Source organism: Brachyistius frenatus, unplaced genomic scaffold (assembly GCF_029030835.1).
Source record: "Brachyistius frenatus isolate BFR_SWC_R1_liver_20210118 unplaced genomic scaffold, ASM2903083v1 Contig_10, whole genome shotgun sequence".
NCBI classification, from domain to species: Eukaryota; Metazoa; Chordata; class Actinopteri; family Embiotocidae; genus Brachyistius; species Brachyistius frenatus.
Genome location: NW_027210609.1, coordinates 236,735 through 259,237, shown reverse-complemented (window position 1 = coordinate 259,237; position 22,503 = coordinate 236,735). Strand labels below are relative to the sequence as shown.

Genomic DNA, 22,503 nt, shown 5'->3' with positions numbered 1-22,503 from the left:
CGGTCACATTTAATATTGTGGGAAACATCACCATGTAAAATGATAGAATGACCATTATTTATGAATTGTATAAGTTTTATACATTCAGGAAGTAAGTTGCTGATAAAGGCTTCAAGTGTCGCCCACACAGGAAGTTTTCGGATCTGGTTGCCGTTAAAAGAACACTCCCCCATGTGAGAAATGTAACTACTGCTGAACAGAGGCTGATGACTTGACATTGTAGAGGAGCTAATGTGGTGAGACGACAGTTGCCAGATTTGGGTGGTAAGTACATGTGGCGTAACTGTTTTGTAGCCTAAAATCGTTGTTAAATTTGAATTACTATCTAGTTTTGCTTTAAGGTAAATTTCATTGATGCAGTTTAAAATGTGTAGTTTGCATTTTAATTCCTTTCGTGGGTTGTTTTAAAAAAAAAAAAAATCTATTTGCACATTTTTTGTGCGCATGTGTTTTGCTGTATGCAGCTAGTTGGTGATGAGAATTGTTTCAAATGTTTTAACTGGAGGTTTTATTTTCATAAAATTTTCTGTGTTCAGTTGTTATTTGATTGGTTGTTGATTTGAATGTGATTCGCTAACTAATTGCACAACTGACTGTTTGACGCTTTAGGAGAGAAGATTAGAAGTTATGTCTGCTCAAAGTGGCAGGAAAAAACGGTTTGGTTCACGTCGAACGGCAACAAACCAAAATGAAACCTCTGTGACACAACACCACGAACCAGAAGACACCACTGACTCATTCAATGTTTGTTCTAATTCTGGAAGTTCAGAAATTAAAACCCAAAATCCAAATGTACCAGAGGTCACAATGAATAGGAGAAAACTGGGGTCTAGTCGTAGAAATAAAGGAAGGCAGCATGTGAAGGATTCAGAAACGGAACTATACCATGAGCCAAGAGAGGAAGTTGAGGGAGAGACCAGGGTTAATAAAACCCTCGATGAAACACAAACATCACTGGCAGTACAACGTGAGATGCAGGAAGAAATGCGACAAGGGGGTGACGGTGACGTGTCTGCAACACATGCGAGTGCTTTGTATTCAGCCACTACACCTGATTATCATTCTGAGGTTAAGATCCCCACTACAATGGACAGTCAAGAGGATGCCGTAGACATTTTAATCCCCCAAATTGATCATCTTGAAGCAGACCGAGCTTGTGGGACTAAATTGCAAGGGATAGAGACTCTTCAAAGAGAGGAAGTCAAAGAAAATGCACCTCTTGTTGGCATCTCTGAGTTAACTAGTTCAAATGTACTTGCATGTCCTTCAGTGGATCACCAGCTAATCAACAACCAACCCTCAAATTCTGGGGAGGTTCCTGATGATGAACATTCCGCTGCGTGTTCTGTAGCAGAACCAGAGAATAACGAAAACGATGATGATGCGGATTTGTTCAGGCAGGAGGGAAGTGTGCCGGGTGACTTGGTGAGTGAGGTGCATGTAGATTCTGTAGTTTTAGAGTCTATCACGCCAGAGATAACCACAGATACAAGCAGCCCCAGAGAAAGTACTGAAGTCGAATGCAGTGTTGAACAAGCAATACATTCATCACCGAAAGAGGAGTTGCCTGCGAATGAAGAACAAAATGAGCTTTTCACCGTATCCGAAGTCAGAGGTGCTCAGGATTCCAAGGATGTTGTAAATGAAGTGCAGGATATAAATCAAAATGATTCCTCCCCTCAAAGTGTGATACTTGATGCCACTGAAGATGCGTACACCTGCACTGCAAACCTGCCAGACCAAAGTGAGATCAGGGAAACTTGCCTATCCGAGTTGAGTGCGAAAAGTACTGGTGATGCTGCAACCACGCAGGCAGTTTCACATTCTGATGACAAACAGGATGTGCATCCTACAGAAGGAAGACATTTTGAGGCTTTAGACCAGAGATATGAGGATGGTCATGTGTTCGATTCCAAACAATCACGGCTCAACAACACACACAGAGAAAACACTGTACTTGGTCAAACAAATGAGGGTGAAGGTCAAGTAGAGGATGATATAAACCACAACGCAGGACCAACTGTTCATCAGGACAAAGATGCAGTCCTCTCCGAAGTCGAAGAAAGCACATCTTTACAAACCTTTCGATCAGAAATGATTGACTCCCAATGTAAAGATGATTCTGTGAGTAAAGATGATTCTGTGAATGAAGATGAGCAAATTGAGTCTCGCTTCGAACCCAGTCACAACGGAAGAAAACTGGGATCTAGTCATGGAAATATAGGAAGAGAAAGTGCTGAGGAATATACAGAGGACATTTTAGAGAATAGCGGGGCTGATGAAACCTCTGAAATGATAAACACGTCATTAACAACAGAGACAACGAGGCAGGAAGAGCATGATATTATCCTGCCGGCACCGCAAGAAAGCTCCATGTCTTTAATGTCTATGAGTGGTTATCCCTCTGAGGTTCAAAACTCCACCACAACAAACTTTTCTGAGCCTGAACCGGAAGGTTTTATTCCTAAAAGTGAAAATCCTCAAGATAATCAAGATGAAAGAGACACGGAGTTTAAAGTGGAGATGTCTGACAACTCTGTGGAAGCCACACTGGAAGAATTAGATCAATCTGACACTCTTCTGAGTGAAGAAATCAGAGGTGCTGGTCATTCAGAGGAGGCTGTAAAGGAAGTGCCGGAAGAGAAGATTAAGGCAACACAAATACATGAAATTCAGCAGATTGATTACACAAGTAAAAATGTGATAGATGAAGCCGCAGAAAATTTGGAAAGTGTTTGTGAAAACTTGACAGACCAAGCCGAAATCGGAAACAATTACCAATCTCTACTGATGTTGAAAAATAACAAACAGGGTGTTTCAAACCCTGATGACAAACTGGATGAACATCTCGCAAAACAAAAGGACTTGGCTTCAAACCAGACTGAGGACAATTGTCATTCATATGACACCAAGAAACCACAGATCAGTGATATAGAAAGGGACGCAGCACAAGATCAGGTGGATGAGTTCAAAAGCAAAGTAGAGGAAGACATAAAGCCTGAACAAAGAATTTATCAAGTTCAGGAGGAACACTTCTCTGAAATGGAGGAGACAATATCTTCCTTACAAACCATTCAATCAGAAACAAATGCTCCCGTTGATTCCCAAACTCATGACAATTCTGCGAGAATTAATGAGACAACCAACACTGACTTCAACCACAGTGGCATCAGAAGAAAACTGGGGTCTAGCCGTAGAAATAAAGGAAAACAGAACGTTAAAGACTCCGAATCATACCACAAACCTGATGAGGACTTTGGTGGAAACACAAGGAGTAACGAGCCCGGAGATACAGCATTAACAACAGAGACAACAGGCTGGGAAAAATCAATGGAAACCATGCTTGAAGGAATGGAAGAATCTGACATTTCTCAGACTGAAGAAGAGAATGCACACATTGGCACACTTGTTTGCACCTCTGATTTAGCTGTCATTAGTGTTCATTCCAGCCCTACTGTAGATCAACAGGTAATTGATCAGTCACATTGCAGACAAGTGGCAGATGAGGAACTTTCAAATGTGTATTCTGTGACGAATACAGAAAGCCAGGAAACGGGTGAATGCAATAAACTGGATGAAAATTTACTGGAGAACTATTTGGTGAGTGAACCACACGTGTGTCCAATCGCACTGGAGATAGCCACAGAAAGAAGGAGCTCCGGAGAACCTACAGTATCCGAATGCCAGGTTGAGAAAACAATAGATTCTTCACCCACAGATGAACAATTATCCGATACCAGTGGGGCTCAGCACTCAAAGGATGCTGTGAAGAAAGTGCCTGAACAGGAGGTGAAGCCAACACAAATGCAAGAAAAGTCTCAAATTGATTACTCATCTCAGGGTGTGATAGATGATGCCACGGAAAATACTGAAATCCTTTCTGGAACCTTGACAGAGCAAATTGACAATGAAGACATATATCAAGCCGACCTGGCTGTTAAAAGTACAGAGGATCCGACTGCAGAAAACATCTTTGAGGCTTCAGACCAAATGAATAAGGATTATTATGAATGTGATAAGGAGAAACCACAGATTGATATAGAAAGAGTAGACACTGAACAAGGTGATGTACATGAGATTAAAGACCAAGTGAAGGAGGACGCAAAACCCAGTGCTGAAAGAACAGATCATCAGGAGAAGGAAAGGGTCTCTCCTGAAATGGAGGACAGTGAATCTCCTTTACAAAGCCTGCAATGTGAAACGCAAGCTCCGTTGGACCATGGTGATGGGAACAGAAAAGAACTGGGATCTATCCAGGAAAAATCAACGGAAACTGAGCTTGATGGGGTCGAAAAATCAGACAGTCCTCAAATTGACAAACAAAAAGCCCATTTTGGCACATTTGCTGGCATCTCTGATTTCACAAGTTCAAGTTTACATTCAAGTCCTGCAGTAGATCAACAGCTAATTCAGTCAAATTACAGCGAGATGCCAGATGAAGGACTTCCCACTGTGGATTCCGTAACAAAAAAGAAGGGAAGGGACGAGGATGGAAATTTACAGGACAACATTTTAAGTGTGTCACACGTGAAATCAGAAACCATGGAGTCTTCCAACATAACCAGAGAAAAAAGCCAGAATCATACTGAAGCTGAAGGTAGTGTTGAGCAACAAACATTTTCATCACCAAATGAAAAACTGCCAACAAATGGGGAACAAGATGAGCGTTTCAACTCCTCTGAAGTCAAACAATCAGACGATGTGGTAAATAAAGCGCACGAAGAGCAAATTATCCCAGTAAAAATGCAAGAAATGCATCAAATCGATTCCACCTCAATTACGGGGAGCGAATCTTCTCCACAAACACTGCCAACAGAAACAAATGCTTCTTTGGACACCCAACCTCAGGGCAATTCTCAGAGCATCAAAGATGAAACTCACACTGGCCTCAACACAGCAGGGAACAAAAGGAAACTGGGTTCGAGTCGAAGAAATAAAGGAAGGCAGCATGTTGAGGACGCTGCTCATAAAATATACCACAAACATAAAAAGGAAGTAACAGAAAACAATGATGAAACACCCGCTGCAACAGAAATGTCATCTGCAACTGTGAATGACGAGAACACAGAAGAAATGCCGAAGGAAGATACATTTTTCTTGCACAACGTTTTTGACAATATTACAGCGGTGACTTCAAGCTCGGACAAAGATGACTTTCTTGAACCCAATGAGAACGTTAACGTGAAAGACGGGAAGCTTGTAAAAGAAGCTGACACTGCAGGGCATCTTCCAGGATATGACACAGTTCAAATGGGCCTGATGCAATCACCAGACACCTCAGTGTCAAAAGACGACTCGCAGAATATCTCACATCAAGTCAGCTCCAGATCAACTGCTGTTGAACAAGCCTGTCTGGTGCAAAACACAGAAACATCTTGTGACAAAGACTCTTTGGAACAAGTTCATTCACAACCGATAAGTCACGTGACAGAAACTGTGCGATGTGTCACGATGGAAGACTGGAATATGGAAGTGGAGAGTTTGATGGATGTACAAGGTCCTGGACTGGATGAAAAATACGAAGATCCTACAAACAAAGACCATCCAGCCCAAGAAATAAATACCTCACATGAACAAGAGCCAGCTGTGGATGTGTCAGATGAAAGTGGAACTCCTACAGCAATGGATGCATGTAACAGCCAAGAAGAAAATGAAAAAACATCGCACCTAGATTACAGCGAAAACTTAAAAGCAGAATCCAAACAGAGGAGGAGGAAGATGGGTTCTACTCGCAAGACCCAGAAACAAGAGGCAGAAAGAGACAACAAAGACGAGAGAGACTTGAACACAGAGGCCGGTGTGAGTAATCTTGACAAGATGGAAGTTGTGGAGGAGGCACCGTTAACTGCACAGGCGTCACAAAATGAAAACGCACCCCTATCACCAGACATTACTTACAAAGACCAACAGGATACTAATGAAAGCAGCTCTGTTAATGATGAGGAGCATAAACTACAAAACAGTGCTTCTGACCTGCCGAGCACAGGGAGTAATGTGATACCCGGCACAGATGATTTAATGACCCTCCATCCTGAACTGTCTGCATCTAACAAGGAGGAGGTTGTTAATCCAGTCGCGCTACTTAAGGTAGCTGATGGTGAGAGAAACGAAGATGTTAGCGTGGAGCCATCACAGATTGATTTTACAAGCACTGAGAAGCAAACGACCTCGGTGGTCGCCGGAAGAAACAGACCCTCAATTAATCAGTTGTCGGTCTCAAATACTGAGAGCACCACAAACACCGGCATCACATGGGGGAGCTCTATATCTATTTGTGAGACCACGCAGAGCACACAAAATGATGAGGACAGGCCAGAGAGTGTGAAAGTCACGCAGGACCAAGATGCTAATGAACAAAAGCCAGTGAATGAAGGAGCTCACAATAAAACAGGAGAGATTCAGAACCGAAGTCCAAATTTAAATTCAGCCAACCGGAGAAGAAAGATGGGTTCCACCCGCAGGGTTCTTGGATCACAAGCCAAAGGAGAGGACTTGCATCAAAAGCAGGAGGTGGATAATGAAGCGACGCAAACCGAAACAACCACTGGGGATGTCATGACCGAGAGTGTCTCGGCAATTGATGAAAAAGAGCTGCAACTTCAAACAGAACACAAAGACTCTGAACACGGAAAGGAGAAAGTATTTGAAACAGTGGAATTCAGCCATGCTGGTGAGTCTCAGTTAATACCGCTGGCTCAGCAGACAGCTGAAGAAAATCCTGTTTCTCCAAGCCAACTAGTAGAAACAGAGCTTCAGCTGAATCCAAATTACCTCCCATCCACCTCTTCCAAAAGTGATATGTCAGAATCACCATCTGGAGGGAGGAGAAGGAAGATGGGATCTCACCGCAAGTCACGCGGACATCAAAGCAGCGGAGACCAAAACGTGAGAGAGAACAGAATAACAGATGCACAAATTGGGAAGGAAGTCAGAAATATCACAGAAGAAGGTGCAATTAAAGCAACTGAGCAGCACACAGAAGAAACTTTGGACAAAATATCAAAGGTAAGCAGCAAATAAACGTTTTGTTTTTTTTCATTTGTTTTTTACAGTCTGATAGCACATTTTTACTAATGCACAATTATTAGTTATGTCAAGATCTTTGTAAACTTTCTTAACATTGTTGAACTTTATGGTAGTCCTAATTGTGAGCCTTTTGGCTAAACTGAATGGTTATTATTGGACATGGGTTATTTCACACAGCGAGTCTTATGTTGTGCTGCACTAACAATTTGCATAAAACATCTTTCACATGAGTCAATTGTTTGTTGCAAGAACAAAATGACACAACGGACCAAAATGAGGAACATGTGGTCACTGGGAGGAAAGGAGAACATAAACCTGCATGTGGCCTCTTTAGAAACCTGAGACATAAATACTTGAGAGATCAGCAGATGATGACTTTCCAGAGTTTAAGTTGCAGTTGTAAAATAAATGAATAGCGTACTGTTTTCTTCATAGTTGACATGCAAAAGAGAATCTGCTATTTATCAAAATGTCACAAATTATATGTCCCTTCAAGCAGAATATCCACTACTGCCAAATCATGAATGTGCGGGCTACGTGATCCGCACTCTGAAGCAAATTAATGTCACATTTATGTCTCCACAGGTTGAAAGTGACAAGAAACCACCGTCCAGCATCTCCAAGGCTGGAGAGCACTCAAAGCCTGTGAGGCAAGTCCAACGATGACCTTTAACAGAGATATAAAAAAAAAAAAACACCGCAACTTCCAGGGGTTAATAATTCAGAGAGGAACATCAATATAAACGCCAGTTTTCAGAAAAAGTACAAATCTATTATGACTTTATTCATTCAGCTGCATGTTTTGTCAAGAGACATGCAGCAATGAACAACCAACTATGACCTCGGACACCACAAAAAGCACATCATATTCAGTTCTCAGAGGCAGAGATGTTGCCACCCACTCTGCCTTCTAAAAGCTTTAGAATACGATAGCCTGATCTCATCCGGCACATGTAAGTCTGCTCTAGCCTTTTGGTGAATCAGAACATTACTTCTTTACGTGTTAGCCTTCAGAACAAAGACTCGCTATCCATTTTTCGGTGTCACAATGAAACTACGCATCATGCGGTTGAAGAGATTTTGCCACTCATCAACGTGACTCATCAAGGAGCCGAAGCTTCTGAGGCGAGCCTTATGTCGAAACGAGCCCTCATGCACGTAGGAAGGTACGTGTAGTACACAGAGCAAAGAGCAAGAGATTTGTTTTCTTCAGCGTGCAGTAGCAACATTGGTTGGCAGTGCACTGATGTCATCTACCTTCCTTCATGCTATGTGACGGTCCGCAGTTCTCGGCCGGCCCGTTAAGAGACAAGAGAGGTAAAAGCAATTTGGTGCGAGTGCCGCAGAGAAGTTCTGATGTTCAGTGTAAACAGCTTATAAGTGAGACGCAAACATGTATTTGTCCCTCTTTCAATTAGAAGTAGCAGGCAACTAATGCAGGGCAGACAAAAGTGCAAGAGGCAGTGAGGTAACTCTGGGAGGGTTCTTATTAGTGAGGGATATTATTGTCTTTTTTTTTTAGTCGTGTGATTGCAAGCTTGTTATTTTATTGTCTTTTGTGACATTTCTTTAATCCAGGAGTTTTCTCCTTCAGGAGACAATGTAAACAATGTTGACCTTGAAACACGCGTTGCAATAGTAATCTAATATTTATTCAATGTGATTATTCAGAATTGAGAAGTGAAAAGAAAGCCTGACTTGAACTTTAAATCCCCCTCTTTTTTTTTTCTTTTTTTTTTTTCACATAATCACTGTTTAGGTAAAAGATGCAAATCTTTGTCAAAGATACACCTCATTTCTATTTTTTTCTGACCGACAGCTAAAACCTTGCAGAATATTGGGTGTTAGTAATTTACAACCTTTAATATGCTGTAGTTGCATTTAATCTAAAGTTTGTTTGGTTGTCTGTTCCACAGCGAGACAGCTGGAGTCCAACCCCATCACGCTGAGATCGGAGTGGGTCAAGAGAGTCAAAAGGCGTTTTCTTTGGGTAAACAGATCACTCACACTCACACGCACCGACACCGACGTTGCAGCAGAGAGACGCCGATTGTAGAACGATAACAAGAGGGAAATTTCAGAACAAGAATTATATACAATGTGACCAGGAGGTGTTTTCATTTGTATTTCAGCTGGTAATGCCAGAGGGACAGGCTTCAGTTCAAATAGTTGCAATGTGGTGATGGTCGGAGACAGCAGTGTGGGAAAGACTTCCTTCATGAAAAGAGCTCAAAGTGGGAAGTTTTCTTTGGATCTACCCGCCTCTGTTGGTAAGACCCCGATCTTTACCTGACGATTATTTGCGCAGATATGTCTCAATATACAGAGTAACGTTTCCTAAATGCACTTCATAGGCCTTGATTCCTGCATGTGGACGGTGGTGGTCGATGGGAAACCTGTTGGACTGGAGTTATGGGATACAGCAGGTCAAGAAAGGTAATTTTCCTTTTCCAGTTTGTTATTGAGACTCTCATGCCAATAATCTTTGAAATAAACTAGAGTAGGCAGTTTTCTGATAAAGGTCAATAAAAACCTGCCATGATTCGACATGAAAGCCCTCCTCCCGCAGCCACAGGCATATGCACACGCTTCATACACGCCCGCAACACAACAGTTGCCTGTTCGCTCAGATTCATGTTGAATGGTTATCACTGAATATTTGTCCGACGACACCCTGAAAAACAATAAAAATCTTCTTTTTTTTTTTAAATACTGCCTACCGTCGTAGGCAGTGTCAGTGCTAAGACAGTCCGGCCCAACACCATCTCAAGGCTTAACTCCAGCTAGAGTCATCCTGATGTCAGCTGTGAGGCGGCTTAGTAACCGGTCATGAATAAGAGGGAAAGTCACGGACTCTAAAGCGTCGAGAAAATCTGCAATGTAGGCATCACCATCAAAAGTACACGGTGTTGTTCTTTGGTCTGTGATGGCCTGGATGTTGTACCGCACGCACTCACTCTCTCTTTTCTAGGAAGTGTCTGTGGTTTTTCTGCATACTTTGCTTCTCCGGTAGCCGGGGACAGGTTGTGTCACTGCCCCGAGGGCTTCCTTGTCACCCTGTGTTCTCGGCAATGAGTACACCACAGCATTTAGCCAAGACCTCCGATTAGCACAGCAATGTTGACATAAGTGATATCCTCCATGTGCTTCCAATTGTAGACACGGATGCATTAACTGCATCACTGAACATATGAGAAACAATGTGTTCAAAAACAGTTTGTTAAGAAGTTGCCTTCGGGCCAGGATGTAACCTGTTTCAGAACAGGTTTGGCACATTGCAGCAGTGTTTTTGTACGGGGTATGACAGACTCAAACATGCAAAATGGATTTGGTCAAAGTAACAGAGGTGGAGGCAATGAGCATGCAGTGTGTAAATTCTCACTCCACATGTGGCATCTTGAGTGAATTTTAGCAAGTCTAATATTTGATATGCTTGGTTGAAGAACATGGCAGCAGTGTGACGACTGATGCGTGTGAAGTTTGGAGCTCACAGAATGCGCCAGAGTTTTCAAAGAGCTTCGTTAATGTCTACACCGAGCTTGACTTTTCATCTTTTGGACACGTTTTTCCGAGATCCCATTCTATTTTGTTTTGCTTACAGCAGATCTGGATTCACATTAAGACTTAAAAAGGCCCAGAACACAAATTAAGGGACATCGCTTACAAAGACTAGTCTCAATACTTTTGTGGATTTCAAGTGTGACAACATGTGGGGCATCACAGTGAGATTTACTCCACTTCATTGCGGAGGAACTTCTCATATTGTTTACATTATCGCTTGTTCAAGCGCAGATGTCCACATGTATCGGGGGAAAAACCTTCAGGGAAGTCTGTGAACTATAGAGTAAATGTGAGGAAATTCACTACAATGCGCCAGATGTTCAGTTTTAGTGTCCTCCTGATTTAAAAAAAAAAAAAAGGATATTAAATCTCAAGGCAGATTGTCTGATTTTATTCTTTACTGTCTTCAAAGGTTTCACAGCATCACACGACAGATTTTCCACAAAGCCAAGGCATTTCTCCTGATGTATGACGTCACTTGCCCTCAGAGTTTTTCTGCAGTCAGCTACTGGACAAAGTGTATTCAGGTACGGTACGTAGCAAGCTTCAGGGGTTAATGTCCCTGCTCCCTTGGTTTAGTTTGAAGTCTGGTTTAGTTACATTTGTATAAATGTAATTACTGTTATTTGTGTTAATGTGTACGGCACCATTAATACGTCCCGCTGAGAAATACAGAAATGGTTTCTATGTCAGAGCTAAGTATCTTAACAGTCAGGCAAACCGAAACTTTTATTAAACAAAATACTGTATTTAAATAACAAAGCTGTTACTTAAATTCAGAGATATCTCAACAAAGATTTAATAAACAAATATGACCAGGTATTTACTGCATCGGCCGGAGACACACGAATGTCAGTACCCTAAAAGTATTGAAGCTTTCATTCAAGAACCCAATGTGAATATATTCTAGATTAGAGAAATGACAACAAATGTATACTGAATTGTATATTTAAAACAGCGGCACATATTTACAGTTACAGCAAGTGATATGAAAATGTCCAATACGCACCAAAAAAAAACACTAATACAATATTGACGTTTGTTAAAGATATATTTTTCAGTGAACACATAACTATTTGAGAAACTAAATAAAACATCAAATTTTGAAGGCCGGTTTTAGGCGTTGTTGTAAATGGTGCCTAAATGTGTAAAACATTTGAAGCCCTACAAAGTCAGATTGGTCTGTAACATGTTTGAGTGGCAATCCAAACAATAATTAAAATGATCCCTTTTAATGCAGGAGGCTGCTGCAGAAAACGTGACCGTTTTACTTCTCGGGAACAAGAGCGATGAACCACACCGACAGGTGACAAGTCAACAGGGGGAATTTCTCGCTAAGGTATGAATCTGGTGCATTATATAACTTCTCACGATCAGTTTCTAACGTTTAATTATATGAAACACCAACACAGAGGAGCTTTTTAACTCCACAGGAATACGGCTATGAATTCATGGAGTGCAGCGCTGCCACGGGCGAAAACGTGATTCAGTGTTTGGAAACTGTGGCAAGGTAATACACTTATTAAGTCCTATAAATATTTTCTGTGCTGTACTGTCACCTCCAATTCTATCAGTTAATGGTGTTTTTGCTGTGTTGTTGCCAGGATGTTGAGTCAAAGAAGTGACACAAGAGAAGAAGTCACAGTGTTGCACAAAGAGCCAGATCGCAACAAAAGATCAAGATGTTGCTGAACAGATGTGTTTTTCTAAATTCAGAGGTTCCCAAATTTCTCACTCCATCTATCATTATCTAGCAAACCACATTTCCCATATATCACTTCACACTGCAGATAGCAAGTTTTTTTTTTTTCATAAATCAAAATTCACAGATTCAAACCTGCAATAGCCTCAGAAAGGCTCAATAACAACAACAGAAGGGTCCTGTTTTAAAATCAAAGAGTATGTTTGTACGTCATTTGACTCGGCTGTTTTTAGACCATGTATTGATTTGAAAAATTCCTCTCATTCCGCTTGCTAAAATCGGAGCCTGTACATGGCTGAAATCAACAAGTGAGAAGCGTCGAGCTCATGTGAGCTTTTTGCTGTGTCATACGTGACATCTCCCCGTGTGGCTGAGCAAATACAATTTTCACTTCTGAAATATTGACATGAATAATTAAAATGATTTATATGAATGGAACATTTTGTCTGTTATCAAATTAAATGAAAATCTTTGGACTTGAGCCAGTTAGAGTGCAACTCTATCAGCGAGGCTCTTGGTGGCATCACCAGGTGGAGCCTCAGTTTGGAAATCACTGGGCAAAAACCATGGACAGGAGGTGAAATCCAATAAACAGTGGGCATACTGTACTGGCTGGACTTTCTTATAACCCAGTATATTAAAACAAATTTGATGTAACACAATTGTAAAAGTAAAATTTCCTTTTCACAACTACCTTTCGCTATTTCGTTATATCGTCCGAACATACAGGTAGATTTTGGATGTAGAGGAAAATACAATACAATAAAAGTAATGCCTGCATTTGCATGAAATATAGTGTTGGAGTTGGTAAAATGAGCTTAGAAAACTTCAATAAGTTTTTCCTCTGGAATATGAAATCCCTTCTCAATATGTGCAATTTCAAATTATCACCTTTATTTAAAGATTCTTCTTCCAGACTGAGACATCTCAACGTGTGATAGTCAGTCTCACTGGTAATCACAAGTTTATTTAGTTTCAGGTTGAAAATAGAAAATAGTTTCCACAAAGTTGATCTCCTCTACTGTACAGCTCATGAATGTTTGCTTAATGATGTCTATACTTCACAGAAATTAAGTCAAAATGTTACTATATAATGTAAATGTGTACATAGTATGTTTAATCTGAACAGGCAATGAGATATTTTCAAGGGACTATTAAAATTTAGAGTTGTTTTTGTGGTTATTTAATAGTGTTATTCAAACATATTAACATAATTAAACATGCATGTGCTTACCATCTGCCCTAAATAAATAATGTTGGCATTCGTGCAAGGTCGGCCAGTTAAAAACAGTAAAATGATTAACAGATTTTCATCATGAATGTAAAGTAATTTTTTTGCCGACTATTTCCCTATGACCTGTATCACCAAGAACCTTCAGTCAAATTATTTTAATGTCATGTTTCAGGCTTAATAAAGCTCCAGAACAACAATTTGTTTGCTCTCGTACTTAATTCGTGTGCTCATGGAAGTTGCGTGTTTCCAGGCTGACAAAGAAAACTGTGTTCCCAATGGAACAACAAGTCCTTCAGTGGTATGAAGAGCATGACAACAATGGCGCCACTGCAGTAACCTCATGACATCCCAGAGGAGCGTTTGTGGGAAACTGAAATGTTGAGACAGCATCTTCCAGCATCATGAGAGGACACTGATAATTACATCAAATCTAATATCAGTGACTGGCACCAAGTTCACGGGACACATTTACCCTCTAATCGAATGTTTGTCCTGCCCTCCGTTATTCTGATTATTCTGTAAAAACAACATCAGAAACATGATAATGCATGATTTTATGAGTCAAAAAGTTTCCATTAGTTTTAGAGCAATGTCCAATTCATGAATTTCTATTTAGCTGCAGCTCTGACCAATTCAGACTTTTTGGTCATTACACACCAGGAGGGCTTAAGCATGTTTGTCTCTCGTCAAATTCGCCTTATATGAAGACAAAAGTTTCCAATAATAACAGGGTTTTTTGGGTTTTTTTTTTATCTTATAGAAAGTTGCTATTTTCACCATAATTACTTTCAAATCACAAACTTCTTTTCAGGAAATCTCCCAAACCAAAAGAAAAAAAAACCTTTTAAATGGACTGAGGCAAATATTACAGCTGGAGTTGTATTTTGTGAGCCGATTGCAAGTGGTGCTGTTAAAGTCATTGTTGGCGTCATTATTTCTTTCCCCTGTATCGCGTCTATTATCTGTTGTTGCTCAAAAAGGGAAAACTTGCTGGCTGCCAACCGTTCTTTAGTTTGTTCATGATGTGAGAGACACTCAATCACAGCAGGGATAAGAACATTGAGTTCAGTTGGTCCAAACATTACCCACCGTTTTAGAGATGGCGGGTTTATAATGGTGTCAGAAGACACTAGGGTAACTTTGACTGCAGTTACACAATTGTAAAAGTAAAACTTTAACTTTTTGATACTTGGGTAAATATTTGTGCTGATAAAGATGGTGCACCACCCACAGACCTAAAATACTGTGGACTCTTGTCACTTCACTTGTCACGATAAAAGCCTCTATTCATTTGTGCTATCTGCGTTGCACTGATGCATTGATCCACAACCTGTTTAAAGACAATGAAATAGAGCTCAAATTATAACACTGTAGGAAAACTACCAAAATCAAACAACAATATCATGGACATTTTTGTCTCAATTTATTTCCCGATAAAAAAACAAACAAACAAAAAACGTTCATATTAACATGTAGGGAATAAGTTAATATCACATTAATAAAAGACATATGCGTCTCCGCAAATGGAGGGAAATTTGTATATTAAACCAATTAAGCTTCTCACTAAATGTTCAAAACCAGCTTCTGCGTTCTGCAAACATATTTTCCAACCGAGCTGAATTCAGGCTCACAGTCGCAGCAGAGCAGTTACATTTTTTTTGTGATCGGTCAGCAGGTTGACTCGCATCAGCTGCTTGTCTCAGACACAACTAGTTTGAGTCTACCTACCGCTGCTTCTTCAATAGCTTCATCTTTTGGACTGGTTTCTCCAGATGTTCGTAATTCTGGTTTCTTGATCGGTGACCGGGAGCGTTTTTTGTTTTTCTTAGTGGAGTGGTATTGTTGGATGGCCTGCATGACATCGGCAGCAGTCCAGTGGCGATGGGTCAGGGCATCCTGCAGGCTGAAAAGTCCATCTCTGGTGCGCCGGACTCCTTTACACACTGCTGTGCTTCGCAGTTCGAGTCCTATCTCGTGCACCACTTTGCGCAAATATTTCTGAGTTTCATTTAGGCACTGCACCTCTGGAAAAGCAGCAGACACACGTGTCAGACTAGATCAGCATTTTTTATATTTTTTTTTAAACTGAAATTAGATGTTGCTCAACTGAAGTATATTTACCTAAAGTGAAGTTGGGCGGCTGGAAGTGAATGCAACGCAAGCCTGTCAAAATAGGTGAGGATTTCCCCTCCGGACCCAGTAAACCTTGCACAGCCATCTCATAGGCTTCCTGTGAGCGCATGTCTACGTTGGAATACCTGTATAGAAGAAAGAAAAAAAAAAAAAAGGCATCAACACTACTAAACTACATAATCATTTAGCACTTTATAGTAGCACTGTTGTGTCATAGATACAGGAGTTCTTCTTCCAAAGTACAGTGTAACTATGAAAAGGAAGACCAAGGGAGTAAAACAATGTCAAAGTTATGTTTACAGAGATTTAATTGATATTAATTATAGATGACATACATTAACAATGCCTTTTGATTGGCACCCTCCAGCATCGCCAGAACTCTCTCCAGCTTGTCCTGTGTGATGTGACCTAGTGAACAAGACAAGTATGGTAGGGACAGATGCAATCAGAGGCACATAAATTGGCACAGCGAGTCTAAACCTGAAGCGAAGTGAAGCTTTTTTTGGCTCCTTCTGGTGTAATTTGAGCGTAATTACAAAAACATGTAATAGTTACAGAGCATTCCCCAAATAGTTTACACATCTAACGCTGCATCCATGTCTGCCTTCCATCGCCTCTTTTCTCCCGGCACTCTCAAACAAGTAAAATGTAAACTGATGTTTATCTGTGTTTGTGCTTACTTTCTTTTTTTGACCATAATCCTTCCTCTAAACGTGTTTTGTTTTATTTTTTTTTTAACAGGACCATCCACTCCAAAAACCTTTCTATAACGTTTGTTTGGTTCAACCACGATACTCTTGAGATGTCGCAGCCTTCTCTCATTGCTGCATGACGCAAAACGCATCACCACGGGTGGCCAGCGCGGGATTGTCTCACCAGACAGCGGACTTAAAAACTCTTGAGATACGGAAAGATTTTGGCTGGGGAAAATCAGTAAGGTGTGTAACTTTTTGGCAAGTGCTTGAAAGTTTTGTTTGGCTGGTAAATAACACATCACATATTTAATTCCAAAAGCTGGAAATGCAATACTCTAGATAAATATCATATCTGAGGTCTAAGATTGAAATGAATTGCACTTACGGTATAGGCAGGTATATTGGTTATATCAGATGAAAAATATATCCATTAAAAGGTACCAAGCTGCTAAAATTACAATTCTACTTCTCAAATGTAATGATCTTAAACTATATTATTTTCGGTAACTAGCTGAAGAAGTTAAAAATTTAAAAAAAAAAGAAGCGAATTTTAACAAACTGTTGTAAAAAAATAAATAAATAAAAAAAGTATTATACCGTAGGTGGACCTTTCCACAACTCGACTTGTGTGAGAGAAGTCATCTGTTGCGGTACCAAATTCACCCTCCACTGTGTAATCCTGGAACAAGTCAAACAACACCAAACCTGTCAACGTTGTACTGTAACTGCATCATTTTATATCGGATGTAAAACCAGCATAAATTATAAATTACCCTCGTGACTCGGGTCCTGTAGAGGTCATTCAAGGCCTTGTTTCCATTCCCGACAGCAAGAACTGAAGGTTGAAAACACTATGAGACAAATATATATATATATATATTTTTTTATATATATTTTATATATATTTTTTTTTTTTTTTAAAGTGGATTTTCTCATACAAGTCGGCGCTACAATTATACCTAGAACACCAGAGGAGCAAACATCCAGGCGATGTCCCACTCCAACTTCAATATGCTGGAATTCAGGTCCAGTCACTAAAACACGGGCAGAAAATACACCTTATAGTATAGTATTCACCACAGCTGCAGTTCAAAAACAATCCTGACGTAAGCGCTTCTGAAATAACGTCAGACTTTATACACGGTCTCGTGTGGCGAAGACGTCTGTGATAAATAAGCCGGTGACCCAGGACGCGGGAAGCCCCACGTACCCAGATGGTGCTTGGACAGCACAGGCACCGAGGCTGCGGAAACTGTGGGTCCGTTGGACGCTTCGGTCTCACTGCTCGGGTGCGTCAAAAAGCGGACCTCGTGTGGAAGTGGCTGGGAAGGTGTAGCGTTTAAACCTGTAGGTTGAGACGTTCAAACAAGTTAATAAGATGCACTTATTTCATTGTACCACAGGGTCAATTCCGCCGTAACAGCGGGCATCGAAATGTTTGCGTGTTTAAACGCGTAGTACGCTTTTTAAGAAAACGTCATCCTCACCTTTCAGAAGATTTGTCTCGATGCTGTCCCGTACGAGCTTCCAGTGAACACCGGAGGGTTTGTAGACACAAAACAGACCCTCCAACCTCCGAAACATCCGAACAGCTGCAGTTGTCATAGTGTCAGCAACATAAGCCCATTCCGATTTTTTTTTTTTTGTTGTAAAAGTAGATTTAACCTCGTTACGAGAGACGGTAGTTTTATTTTGTTTGTAAGCATGAGCAGCTTGTCCTGCTTTACTTCGCGTGGACGTTCGCGCATGCGTACCAGACGCTGTAGGATTTGATCGCTGCTTTCTGTACATACTGCCCCCTGCTGGACTGGATGTATAAAACACAGGATTGTATAAAAAAAAAAAATAAATAAATAAAAATAAAAACCACAAATGCTCAAAACAGGTTTGTTGTGTGACATGACCTTCGGTGGGACAGAAAATACATTATTATTTTTTTTTACAAACAGGAATGAGTCCTGAATGAGTCCAACAGATGGCAACAAGCGGCAGTAACTCCCCGACAGGGAGGGAAGAAAAAAAGACGACGAAGAAGAAACCAGGAAGCTAACTTTATTTCACCTTGTTTATATTCGCTGACATCTTGACTTCGGTAACGTCACAACCTTCGTAAATTGATGTATTTGTTGGGGGGTAGCTCTCTGACATAGTGTCACGTCCACGACGCACACGTTAGGTACCAAATAAACCAGCGTAACGTCAGCCTTTTAACGTGGGTAAGTACGGTCGTTGGTCCGAATTTGTAACCAAGACGACGGCAACAGCTTGCGATGAGGTTACGTCACGTAGTTACACTGTAACTACGTGACGTAACCTCATCGCAGCTTTTCTAAATAACACACGTGTGCTATTAAGAGGCGTCGAAAGCTGTAACGTTGGCAGAGCGCAGTGTTTGTGGTTCACGATGAATTCAACATTAATTTCTGGTTTCCATCCCGCTGTGTTGGTTCCACTATCTTATAGTTACCGAGCAATCATTACAATTGTTAGTTTCACCTGTCATTTTCTTGCCGCGTGTCAAATTGTCTAAATGTCGGCATCTCACGTCTTCACAGCACAGTGGGGCTTTTAGGTTGGTCTGTTTTGACCGTTGTCAGACTGAAACGGTGGTTATCGTCACTCCTCTGTCCTGAATAAATGGGACAGCAGGTAATCAAAACCTACCGTTATTTGATCCAGTGTTCAGATTGGGAAAGCTGCACTTTTAACGAGTAAGCCAGAAGGCTGCGTTTACTGCGACCTCTACTGTCTTTAGTCATTACGACAGGAGCAAAGGAGGAACTGATAATGAGAGTATGATAGTAATGATAATGTCGATAATATTATTGGACATCATTTTAGGACAGCTTTTTGCATTTTATATTGGTTGCTTTCATTTGGTTTTGTTTGAGATACAGTCGGGCGATGTAGTCGAAAGAGTGTAAAATTTGGGAGGAGATTAGGAGGGGGGGGGGTTGGATGGTTAAAACACAGGACTTTCACCTTTAAGGCTGTGGTTCATGTCTTGTATGAAAACAATATTCACGGCTTTAATTTTGAGTCGATGAAGGAACTTGGATAATGCATTGAACTTGACACATCGGCATTCTATTGATATCGTGATAAAAAAAACAACAACAACAACAATTAGATATTGTCTTAGATTTTGAACATCATAATATAGTGATAGGAAATAAGTTTAGTCTTTTCCTGGTTTTAAAGGCGTCATTACAGAAAAGTCATGTCATTTTCCAAACTTACCAGACTGCCCTAGCTGTTAATGTGTTTTAACTATACCCACTTAGTCATTGAATCCACATTACTGATCATTATTTATCAAAAATCTCATTGTTTAAATATATTATTAAGACAATATTTGGTCAAAAATATGGTGATATTTTATTTTTGTCTATTGCCCTGTTTTCTTGACATATCTATATAACTTATGTAAGTAACCTATTTTAATCCAAACCATGGTATTTTTCTGATCCAAAGCGAGTAATTTTAGCGTCAAAACGTAAACAAAGCGCAACTACGTCACAACATTAACCAAGTGCCTATTATTCTTACCGTACGACCAAGGTTCGGTACGCACGTTGCTGGTACTGTCCGATGTTGATACAGTATATGTTGTTGGTAACAGCCAACTGAACCTGCGAGTAAGTTTGATGGAGATGACTTGCACATACATGTATATCTCTGACCGATGCGTGATGACAAGCACCTATTCCGTAGTCTGATAACCGTAAAACCAGGTGGTCTGCAGAGCTCCATGAGAAACAGTCCACTTAGAGAACATTTGTCAAGCCATTCTTCTCGTGTTTTTCTCGGCTCTTGAGTTGTCTCGTGTCTGTGGTTTTATGTGTGCAGGTGTAATGCGGGCTCCTCTGCGCTGGGTGCTGTGGGATGTGAAAGACACCCTGCTGAAGGTCCGTGCATCTGTGGGAGAGCAGTACTGTAAGGAGGCTGAGCGGATGGGCTTGAGCCTCAGCCCCGTGGAGGTCGACGTTGCTTTCCGGCAGGTTTATCGACAATATTCCAGAAGATACCCAAACTATGGCATCGCGCAGGGTCTGAACGGACAGTCTTGGTGGATCAGGGTGGTGCGAGAGACTCTTTCCCAGTGCAGAGTTCAGGATCCAGCCCGGCTAAATACAGCAGCTAACAATCTTTACCATAACTTCTGCGATGCAGAAAACTGGGAGGTAAATAACCAGACACATTAATTTACATAAAATTAACTACGAGTTGTTTGAAAATGTTAAAACCTGTTTTTTTTGGATTTGGATGTGTTTCTAATGTGTTGATCTTATAGAATATTTTCTAATCTTATGTTACATGATAATATGTAAAGACAGCTCATTCTATGTAGGTTTGGTTTTGGGATTGTCCTTGTAGGAAGCCTTTCTCACAAACACATTAAAACAGTGCACACAGTCATTATGGATCCGTTTTGCTTTGTGAAGCAGTTTGGACTGTGTTCCTGATGTTTGCTCTCTTTTTCATTATTTACAGTGGTGCAAACCGTCAATGTGTCTGTTTAAACTGTGTAATGTTCCTTTGTTTCAGGTATTTCCAGACTCCGTAAAGGCCCTGGAGAGTTGTTCTTCTCTTGGGCTGAAGCTAGGTGTGGTATCCAACTTTGATAACCGTCTAGAAGGGATTTTACATGCTTGTGGGCTGCTTTCACACTTCAGCTTTTTGATAACATCGGAGGAGGCTGGTGTCGCAAAGCCCAGTCCCGCCATCTTTGATCAGGCACTGCAGAAATGTGGAATAGCAGCTGACAGTGTAGCTCATATTGGGGACCACTATGTGAAAGATTACCTTACCTCTCGGTCCGTGGGTATCCACGGTTTCCTATTAGACAGAGACAACAAATATAACCAATCTGACATTCCTCAAGAGCACCGGCTGAGGTCGCTGGAAGAGCTCCCGTCACGGCTTCAGCGGCATGTGGACTAACGCCAAACAGTCATGGGCTCAAGTGCAAATCTACACGGCCTAAAAGTGGTTTAGTTAAGGAGCTCATTTATGGGATGTAGCAATATTGACATGAGTGAACCCTGACAGAATGTATAAATATATCCTGAATATCATGGGTTGTAAGATATAAACTGTATGTCTTCATTAAAATAAATGTTTTGTTAAGTCACTATCAATCACCGAATGAGGTGACAATGATCGAACCTGTGGCCCTCAGATGATTGACAATGGTGAAGCACTTTCATTGCCTGAAGCCCAGCTGGGGTGTAGACAAATAATGAATATTAACCTCACATAAAAAAAAAAAAAAAAGGCAGAGGTGCCCCAGATACGCTTTACAGATATTTAAGCCTTTATTTCTTAGGAGGATGGAGTTCTGCCAAAGCAAATTGGATTATCTAAAATCCTAATCCTGACTGTGACATTTTTTCCACCACTACTAGCCTTAAGTATAAAGTTTACTCTGTTTACATTTTCTCTGTCTTTTACAGGTGTGTAAACATGAAAAAATAAAATAAGCACAACGTGGAGCATTTAACTGGGAAAAAAAAATTCAAAATACCACCAACCCTTTCCTCAGTTTTGCCGAGTAAATAACCAGACAGTCAGCGCTCCTGCTGCTGTCACTTATCTTCTTATCACTGGCTTCTGTCTTTTTTATTTGTAGTGACAGATCCATTAAAATCACACTGGGTTCAGTGAAGTTGTTGTTGCCAGATCTTTCCATGCTCTTGGTTGTCTCACCAACAAAGTCTGTGTTGCTGATGCTCCACCTCTTGTTTTCTTGAGATGTACCAGCATCAGAAATGGCTTTCCTCTCATTCCTTCTGAAATCCTCAACTGACACCTCATTATCAACGGGTATGGTACGCCACACCATTTGCTTTATCTCCAGCCCTCCTTTCTTTTTCTTTTTTTCACTGACATCCTGCATGTTCTTCCCTACAATTGAAGAAAATTAGTGAACAACTTGGTTGCTGGACTGCACATGGTACATTTTAATCATTGAACATCACCATTTTCTTAACCCAGAGTGTAAAAGGCAGTTAACTACAACACTGTTTCTGAAAAAAATTGGGATGCTGTGTAAAATGTAAATAAAAACAGAATGCAATGATTTGCAATTCTCATAAACCGATATTTTATTGCAAATAGACCAAAGACAACATACCGAGTATTGAAACTGA

At 40.7% G+C, this 22,503-nt stretch overlaps 3 protein-coding genes across 5 annotated transcripts; 2 read left to right on the top strand and 1 right to left on the bottom strand.

Annotated features, from left to right (window-relative positions):
• Positions 1-45: 45 nt before the first annotated feature.
• rab44 (RAB44, member RAS oncogene family) lies at positions 46-13,720 on the top strand. The gene is made up of 10 exons (XM_069690721.1): positions 46-264; positions 610-7,005; positions 7,612-7,680; positions 8,947-9,016; positions 9,159-9,296; positions 9,381-9,462; positions 11,000-11,114; positions 11,828-11,926; positions 12,021-12,097; positions 12,192-13,720. Exons 2-10 carry the CDS (start codon positions 628-630, stop codon positions 12,277-12,279), a joined length of 7,116 nt encoding a protein of 2,371 aa, XP_069546822.1. The 5' UTR covers positions 46-264; positions 610-627; the 3' UTR covers positions 12,280-13,720.
• A 1,204-nt stretch (positions 13,721-14,924) lies between these two features.
• Positions 14,925-18,087, bottom strand: trub2 (TruB pseudouridine (psi) synthase family member 2). Its single transcript, XM_069690737.1, has 8 exons — positions 17,839-18,087; positions 17,562-17,696; positions 17,311-17,385; positions 17,125-17,186; positions 16,949-17,030; positions 15,992-16,064; positions 15,645-15,781; positions 14,925-15,547 (listed from the first exon to the last, which is right to left on the bottom strand). Exons 1-8 carry the CDS (start codon positions 17,954-17,956, stop codon positions 15,210-15,212), a joined length of 1,020 nt encoding a protein of 339 aa, XP_069546838.1. The 5' UTR covers positions 17,957-18,087; the 3' UTR covers positions 14,925-15,209.
• Positions 18,088-18,249: 162 nt separating this feature from the next.
• On the top strand, positions 18,250-21,515 carry hdhd3 (haloacid dehalogenase-like hydrolase domain containing 3). 3 transcript variants are annotated; one of them, XM_069690662.1, is made up of 3 exons: positions 18,250-18,443; positions 20,201-20,535; positions 20,900-21,515. In XM_069690662.1, the coding sequence occupies exons 2-3, from the start codon at positions 20,206-20,208 to the stop codon at positions 21,293-21,295; spliced, it is 726 nt and encodes a 241-aa protein (XP_069546763.1). In that variant the 5' UTR covers positions 18,250-18,443; positions 20,201-20,205; the 3' UTR covers positions 21,296-21,515. The 3 variants fall into 3 exon arrangements, with proteins under 3 accessions (XP_069546763.1, XP_069546764.1, XP_069546762.1); XM_069690663.1 differs by lacking the exon at positions 18,250-18,443 and adding an exon at positions 18,563-18,567; XM_069690661.1 differs by lacking the exon at positions 18,250-18,443 and adding an exon at positions 19,329-20,085.
• The last annotated feature ends 988 nt before the right edge of the window (positions 21,516-22,503 follow it).

What these genes read in the sequence shown, in the direction of transcription:
- hdhd3 (XM_069690661.1), top strand. Translation starts at nt 20,037, where the DNA reads ATGCGTGATGACAAGCACCTATTCCGTAGTCTGATAACCGTAAAACCA. An exon ending in TCTGATAACCGTAAAACCAG is followed by an intron (nt 20,086 to 20,200) that starts GTGGTCTGCAGA and finishes TTATGTGTGCAG; the next exon opens with GTGTAATGCGGGCTCCTCTG. An exon ending in GCGATGCAGAAAACTGGGAG is followed by an intron (nt 20,536 to 20,899) that starts GTAAATAACCAG and finishes CCTTTGTTTCAG; the next exon opens with GTATTTCCAGACTCCGTAAA.
- trub2 (XM_069690737.1), bottom strand. Translation starts at nt 17,956, where the DNA reads ATGACAACTGCAGCTGTTCGGATGTTTCGGAGGTTGGAGGGTCTGTTT. An exon ending in CGAGACAAATCTTCTGAAAG is followed by an intron (nt 17,697 to 17,838) that starts GTGAGGATGACG and finishes CTCAACCTACAG; the next exon opens with GTTTAAACGCTACACCTTCC. An exon ending in ACAGGACCCGAGTCACGAGG is followed by an intron (nt 17,031 to 17,124) that starts GTAATTTATAAT and finishes GACTTGTTCCAG; the next exon opens with GATTACACAGTGGAGGGTGA.
- rab44 (XM_069690721.1), top strand. Translation starts at nt 628, where the DNA reads ATGTCTGCTCAAAGTGGCAGGAAAAAACGGTTTGGTTCACGTCGAACG. An exon ending in CTTTGGACAAAATATCAAAG is followed by an intron (nt 7,006 to 7,611) that starts GTAAGCAGCAAA and finishes ATGTCTCCACAG; the next exon opens with GTTGAAAGTGACAAGAAACC. An exon ending in TCAAAAGGCGTTTTCTTTGG is followed by an intron (nt 9,017 to 9,158) that starts GTAAACAGATCA and finishes TTTGTATTTCAG; the next exon opens with CTGGTAATGCCAGAGGGACA.